This window comes from Urocitellus parryii, chromosome 6 (genome assembly GCF_045843805.1).
Source record: "Urocitellus parryii isolate mUroPar1 chromosome 6, mUroPar1.hap1, whole genome shotgun sequence".
Taxonomy (NCBI): Eukaryota; Metazoa; Chordata; class Mammalia; order Rodentia; family Sciuridae; genus Urocitellus; species Urocitellus parryii.
Window position 1 is genome coordinate 177399544 of NC_135536.1, and position 7936 is coordinate 177407479.

The 7936-nt window shown below is 50.4% G+C and overlaps 1 protein-coding gene across 1 annotated transcript; it reads right to left on the reverse strand.

Annotated features, from left to right (window-relative positions):
- Nucleotides 1-3947: 3947 nt before the first annotated feature.
- Nucleotides 3948-7936, reverse strand: Gdf5 (growth differentiation factor 5). Its single transcript, XM_026383293.2, has 2 exons — nt 7161-7936; nt 3948-4822 (listed from the first exon to the last, which is right to left on the reverse strand). The coding sequence occupies exons 1-2, from the start codon at nt 7771-7773 to the stop codon at nt 3948-3950; spliced, it is 1488 nt and encodes a 495-aa protein (XP_026239078.1). The 5' UTR covers nt 7774-7936.

A 7936-nucleotide genomic window follows, 5' to 3' on the forward strand; every position in this document is an offset into this window, starting at 1 on the left:
AATATTCCCTGTCTTGACTCTCAGGCCAAGTAAATTTGATATTATCTTTCTTTTACAAATAGGGAAACTGAGGCTCATAGATGTTAAATAACTTGCTCATGGTCACTCAACTGGAAAGTGGAACTAGAACTCAAATCTGCTTGATTCCCAAGCATGTATGTCGGGCCCTTCCCTATGATGCGTCCTCACATCTATATTCAGATTGAAAGAACGTACTAGGAAGCCAGAATGAAGTCCGAGAGACTTCCCAAGGTTGTGTGTCCCAAGCCCTAGAGAAGTTGATTCTCTTGTAACCCTGGGACCCAGGGATGTGGAAGGGCCCAAGAGATGGGGAACAGAGCACTGGAACCTCCCTCCTCCCTCCCCTCTGGGCCTTTCGTATTCCCTGCCTAAACTCTGCTTTGCTATTTCTCCTAAGCAACTAACAGCATTGTGTGTCCCCAAGGAGACACTTTTAAGGCCAGGGAACCAAGACCCAGGGAAATGATTCAACTGCTTGCCAGAACCAGGGTCAGCGGAGTCAGGGGCCCAGAAGAGTAGGTACAAAGAATTAGAAGACCCGTGGGAAATCTGTGGTTGCCTCTCTGCCACCCCCTATCTGGGTATCAGCTTCCTCTTTGTAAGAATGGTGGGAAGAATAGTCCTCATTTTACCTTATAATGGTTTGTGTTATAATGATGACAACAGCTAGGGTTTACTGAGTACCATCTCTGCCAGTTACCATGCTGAGTACCTTTCATAGTCTTAGCACTATGAAATAGGTATATTATTTACTCCCATTTTAATTTTCCATTTTAATTTTTCATTCTTCCTTCCTTTCATCTTTGTCCTTTTTTTTTTTTTTTGGTACCAGGGATTGAACTCAGGGGCACTCAACCACTGAGCCACATCATCAGGCCCTATTCATCAGCCCTATTTTGTATTTTATTTAGAGACAGGGTCTCACTGAGCTGCTTAGCACCTCGCTTTTGCTGAGGCTGGCTTTGAACTCTCTATATTCCTGCCTCAGCCTCCCAAGCAGCTGGGATTATAGGCATGGGCCACAGCGCCAGGCTCCTTTTTAATAAATGTGGAAGCCAAAGTTCATAGAATTGTTACTTGCCCAAGATCTCTAATCCTAAGTGTCAGAACTGAGGTTTGAAACTGTGTAGCCTTTTGAGCCCTTCAGAACTGAGAAATGGAGGACGGGAGAGTATGATAGAAGTCCTGTACTCTCTGGGCAAAAATATATTGCACAGTCTATGGCTTCTTATGATTGGGGCTGAAAGTGGGAACCTACGGAGAGCATTTCTAATGAGGCAGTTGTGCAAATCCAAAGGTGGGAAGGGCTCTTCTCACCCACATGATCAGATTGAAACCCTAGGTCTAGATGAGAGGAGGGAGGGTACACAGTCTGACTAGCTCCTTTGTAAGAGACAGTTCCAGAGCAGATTGTGGTGGGAGAGGAAGATCCTAGGTTGTCCAGCCAGAGCCACTATAGCCCATTCAAAGCCAAGGCCTTCTGCAAGAAGAGTACTGTAACTCATGAAGTTCTGCTGGGGTTAAGGCAGGAAGAAGCTCCAGTTTTCTCAGAACTTTCCAAGAAACCAAGGACGCACAGCCCAGGAAATAAGTACTTATGGCCTCCAATGGCACCTGTGACCCCTTAATTCCCTGTATCTCTGCCCTTGGGTTTCCAGCCACCCAGCTTCTACACTGTTCTCCTTATATCCACAGCTGTCTGCTTGGCATCCCCAGCACCTCCCTTCCAGGCTCGTTCTCCTCTCACACACACCAGGACTGTCTGCCATGGCAGCTCCTTTGTTTACTTCCAGAGCTCACAGGCTCACCACTAGCCAAACACAAGGAGGCCTGGCCAGGGAGATCTTGGCTCTAGGATCAATCTGGCCCCTCTGGGACAGGTAATGGCCTCCAAACCAAGAAGGCAGCTCAAAGGTAGGTTGCTCCCTGTGCTGGGTTCTTGCTTCAGAGTCTGGCAACCCAAGTTTCAGGCCTAGAGGGAAAAGGTACAAGTTCTGCCCATAGCTGGGCAGGAATCCCTACTGTTGAGACAGCTTTGGCTAAGGGCTCCCAGAATTAAAGACCTAGCTAGAGAGAGATGGGGAAAATTTTGAGGCCTCCTGGGTGGGAACCAGAGGCTTGGATTTTTGCTCCTCTTTGAGTTTCTCATCAGCCTGGTAAAACCTGGCTCTGAACCCTCAGTTGGAGGATCCAGGTGCCTAAATTTCCTCACCAGGAGGTTGTGTTCCTCTTCCAAAAGCTAGGTCTCATACACCCCAAAGATTCATATTCTCTCTCTCTCTCTCTCTCTCTCTCTCTCTCTCTCTCTCTCTCTCTCTCGCACCAGGATTGAATTCAGGGTGTTTAACCACTGAGCCACATTCCCAGCCCCTTTTTAAATCTTTTATTCTGAGACAAGTTCTCATCAAGTTACTGAGAGCCTCATCAAGTTGCTAAGGCTGGCCTTGAACTTACAATCCTTTTGCCTCATCCTCCTGAGTCACTGGGATTACAAGTGTGTGCTATATAGTGCTCTCTCCTCCCTGAAGATTCTAACTGAAAAGGGAAAGTGAGTATTTACTATAGACTAAGCCCTAAGTAGAAACATAGCCTGGCATTTGTCTGTCTGAGATCAGTGGGAAGATGATTTACCTAATGTATAATTATGTATTTATATAATGTATAATGTAAAGTGAGGGGCTCTAATTCTGACTCTGGAGCTGTGGTAGGTGATGGGTAAGCAATAAGGAATACTGCGGGTGCTAAGCTGGAGGGCAGCAGGGTCACAGACAAGGTCATATGAAGAACAATGGTCATGGCAAAATAAGAGGCTCCCATTGGGAAGGGGAGACTCCTGGCAGTCCAGACTCCCCAATGCAGAAGTAGAGGGCCCTTTAAATGTTGCCCATTTAATTCTGTGAAGATGGGAGAAAATGGGGGCAGGGCAGATGCTGGTGAATGATCAGAGATGATTTTAAGGCCTCCTGGATGAGAACCAGAGACTTAGACTGCTCCTGGTCTCCATTTCATTTAAAGGAAATGAAATCCCCAGTATCTTTCTCATTTAAGGATCTCTTTTAACACACACCAAAAAAACTTGACTAAGGAATGTAAAAATCTAACTTTGTTGCCAGGCCCCAATGGAGCAGATGGACCCAGGGGCCAATGGGCCTTTGGAAAGAACAGGAATGAGGTTAGAGGTGAACACTGGTCCTGCCCAGTTCTTACTCTCTGCCCCATTCTGCTTCAGTTTCCAAGGGTTGGGGGTGGGGCCTGGGAAACAGAGTTCATGCATGAAGCAACCCACCCTCCTTCTCTGAGTCAGGAATTCCTTGAGGGGTTATGGGTCCCCTGGAGTAAACAAGAAATTTGCTACAGTTTTAGGCACAGTTTGGCTTTTTTTTTCTCATCAATGTACATTTTAATCTAACAGTCTAACAGCCTCATACTCCTTACCCTTGCCCAAGTTCTCTCCCCGTTCTCCCACACCAGCCCAATCAGCATTTCATCTGCCCTAAAGATTGAAAGTCACCAGGCACAAAGGTGATTCAAAGAGGAGGTGACACCTGTGTCTCTCCCACCAGATGCTCAGGATAGCACCAGTCCCCCTTGGAGAGTTCAGAGGCCAAGGAGGCCTAAGTTAGGAGAGATTACAGGTTGAGTCTCATTGGAAAACACTGTCTCCTGGGTCTCAGTCCCATGCAGAGTCTGTCCCCTTAGACTGTCCTTGTCAGTCAGAGTAACAGAGGAGCAGAAATCCTCAGATGGGGGACTTGTGAATAGAAGGGGAGCCCAAGTCACACTCAGAGTGAACAAGGCTGCTGGAATGCCCTTTGGTGCGGTTGTGTAGATGCTCTGACTGCAGCTTCCTGACCCCTCTGTGATTCCAGGAGTAAGGGGAGGGGCTCCCAGGATATGCCAACCTGGAAGACAGAGGGCCAGTGCTGCTACCTGCAGCCACAAGACTCCACAACCATGTCCTCATACTGCTTATACACCACGTTGTTGGCAGAGTCAATGAAGAGGATGCTAATGGGACTCAGCCGCGTGGGCACACAGCAGGTGGGTGGTGTGGACTCGGGGTCCATGGAGTTCATCAGGGTCTGGATGACTGCGTGGTTCGTGGGCTCCAGGTGGGAGCGCAAGGGGAATTCGCATAGCCCCTCACAGTGGAAGGCCTCGTACTCAAGAGGCGCAATGATCCAGTCATCCCAGCCCATGTCCTTGAAGTTGACATGCAGGGCCTTCCGACTGCAGCGGGCCTTGAGGTTCTTGCTGGGTCGCTTGCCCTGGCGAGTGGCCAGCGGAGCCCGCCGTTTCCGCCGCTGGCTGAACAGGTACTCATACACGGTCTTATCATCCTGGCCCGAGCGGGCCTTAATCTCATTAAAGAACAGGTCCCGTTTCTTGGTTCGGCCAAACACCAGGAATAGAGCCTTCTCGTGGACCTGCCGGGCAGCCCGGTCAAAGCCCAGACCGCGGAGGTCCACAGCCCGGCCCCGTTCCCAGGCCTCCAGCTCCAGGCACAGCTGGGCCGAGTTCTTAAAGTTTCGGAAGAGCTTCCAGATGTCGAACACCTCCCAGCCAGATCCATCCAGGCCTGGCACCGAGCGCACATCCAGCAAGGCTGCCGGCTGCCGGCCGCTGGGGCAGCTGGACAGCTTCAGCTGGGCAGCCCGCCCGGCACCAGGGGCCACTGGCTTGGCCGTGTCCGAGGGCTTCTTCCGCAAGATCCGCAGCTCGGCCCCCAGCAGCCCATCCTTCTCCAGGGCACTAATGTCGAACATGTACCTCTGCTTCCTGACCACAGGACCTCGGTCATCTAGAGAGAATAGCCAGAAGTCAAGTCCTGCAACCTCACCGAGGGAGCCAGTCACCTCTAGGCCCCAAGGGAGGCCCAAGCTCTTCCCCCTCAGGAGAATTTTCTTTAACCTCTTCCCCACTGTGTCAGAGGCCAACATCAAACCACTGAGAGCCTTTTTAAAGTGAGGGAGCTTCCTGCACAGTGGACCAAATCAGGGTGTTTATCTGTGAATGTGGAAATGGATGATTTGGGTAACTGTTTGTGTCAATGATTTATGTATAATAGTCATAAGCCTTACAACTTCCTTCTACTTATCTCTCCTGCCCGTGATCTAACATGATATCCTATGTCCGAGATAGTGGGGTATACATTAAAATTACCCATTTTTTGAAAAACCTGAAGTTCAGGGAAGTTATGTGGCTTGCTCAAGGTCCCTTGCTAGGAAAAAACAGAATTAGAACTCAAGAATTTTTATATCTCATACTGAGATGCTCCCACTATACCTTAAAGATCTTTGTGTTCTCATTTTTACAGATGAGGCACAGAGGTGAGGAGTGACTTGACGTAGGTCACAGCAAGTTAATGAAAAAGCTGATCTACAACCCAAATTCCTGGCTCCCCAGTCTAATAATTTTGTTGTGTATTTGTCTTCCCCTGCTGGGTGGATGAGGGTGTAACAGTGTGTGTGTGTGTGTGTGTGTGTGAGAGAGAGAGAGAGAGAGAGAGAGAGAGAGAGAGAGAGAGAGAGATGGGGTTCATTTGTAAGTATGCAAGGTAATATATATATATATATATATATATATATATGAGTTACAAAGATATGTATGAATATTTTGCATGAATTTATGTGTGTGGGGGGGGGTTGGGCATTGAATCCAGAACCCTCTACCACAGGGCTACATCTCAGCCCTTTTTACTTTTTATTTTGAGGCAGGGTCTCGATAAGTTGCCCAGGCTGGCCTTGAACTTGCAATCCTCCTGCCTTGGGGCCTGCTGGAATTACAGGTATGTGCCACCATGCCCACTTGGCCTCATGAGTATTTGAAGGGCTTGTATGTGAATGTAAGTGTATGATTCCACATATGTACATAAAGTGTGTATACATGTGCACATGTGTGATTCAACGTGTGTAAAATATAAGGCTGTGTGTGTGAGAAGCTCAGCAATGTCTCTGTATCAGCATGGCCTCCTTCCTAAATACCAATTTGCCATTGGGGAACATTCATATATTGCTCTAGAAGGTAACTAATTAGGCCTTTAAACTCCCCATCTCCCCCTCCCCAAGCTCCCTTAGTGCTGGGGGGGGGCACAAGGACTTATTTTATGAGCCCCCAAGGGGTCACAGCTTTCCCTGGCTGGGCAGGCAGCCAGGCCACCTCCCCCACCTCGGCCAGACCTGCTGCCTCTGTGCCTCCCCCCTCCTGCCCCCTGTCATTCCCCTACAGGCCAGCTCTAATGAGGAGTCTCTCCTACTCTCTGACCCCTCCCCCACCCTGCCAGCCAAAGTCCTAAGACTCAGAACCCGAGCATAGGAGCTGTAAGCAACCTTAGCAACAGGCAGTCCACCTCCCTCTTCACACTATGGAGAAACTGAGGCCCTGAAAAGGGAAGAGTCTTGTTGAGTTCACACAGCAAGTTGAGAGAAAAAGCTGAGATGGTAATACTAGATTGGCAGAGGGAAACACAGGAGAGCAGATATTCTCCTGCGTTAATACTAAAAATATGTTTACAGGACACAAAATTTTCACATTTGAAGGACTTTCATAAATTACCCAGTCAGACTCCCATCTAGATGGACAGATGGGGAAACTGAGGCCCCAAGGGGTGAAGGGGCTGTCCCAGGGTCACATTATGAGTTAAACCCTAGGTCTGATGCCTCCTTCCATGACTCCAAGATGCCCCCTTTCCTTTCTTCACCTGTCTGCCTCCCCTGCCCCCTGTCCTGATGACAAAGTTGCAGAACTATGGGGACCTTTCTAAAGTTTCATCCCTCTGTCTGCTGAGAAAACCCTGGAGCTTGGAAAGTTTGGCCAACCCATAAAGTTACGGAGCGTGGCTTGATAATCAAGTCTTGGATAATCAAGTCTCCAACTCTGCCACCAAATGGCAGGTCTTGTCTCCTCTCCAGGATTTAGTGTCCCCTCCCCCCTGCACCTTGCAGGAACTGGACTTGGTGATCCCTGGGTACCCTATACTGCTGACGTGCCAGCAGCCTGGATCTGGTATATGTAAGGTAATTCCCTGACACCCACCCACGCAGGACCAGATGCACACACATTCCCCCACCTGTTAAGCATCAGGGCTCAGGGAGTCCCTCTGTGCATGCAGATGCTCCTCCCGCCACCCGCCCCCTCACCTTGCCCTTTGTCAATAAAGCTGGTGATGGTGTTGGCCAGGCCAGCCTCCAACTTCACGCTGCTGTTGCCTCCCTTTCTGTCAGCATCGGACAGCGTCCTGTACAGCGAGAGCATGTACTCGTGGGGTGTGATGGGGGGCGGGCGGAACGGCTCCTTGGGCTCTCGAGGGGGCCCAGACTCCCTGGCCTTCTTCAGCAGAAAGGAGCTGGGGACAGATCCTGCTTTGGGGGGTGCCTTGCCCCCGGGAAGCTGTCCTTTTGGGGTTACAGTCCGGGCTGCAGGCTGCCTGGTCTGGGGAGGGGGTCCTGGCTTGGGTTCAGAGCCACCAGATCTGGGGGGCAGCTTTTTGGGCTCATCCTTCTTGGCCTGTGTCTGCCCGGGGTCTGCCTTTGCCCTGGTGTTGGTGGCCCCCCCACCATAGCTGTGACCCCCTGGCCTAAAGATGTTCCGGGCCAGGGGGGGCCTCTCCTTGGCCTCTGCTTTGGCCAATCCTGGCCTGGCCCCCGTGGGTCTCTGGCCCAAGTCAGGGGCACCCAACACAGTGCAGATGAATTCCAGGTCCAGCCAAGCCAGGTGCCAAAGCAAGAAAGTGAGGAGTTTGGGGAGTCTCATCCTCTGGCCAGCCGCTGGATGACACCAAAGAGAACAGCGGCAGCAGCGAAGGTGCCTCTGGCTTGGCAAGAAAAACCATGAAAGGAGTGGATCTTCAGGAGCAGCGGCGGCAGCAGCAGCAGCAGCAGGAAGGGCTTTCTCCTCAGTCTGAGACTCTTGAAGT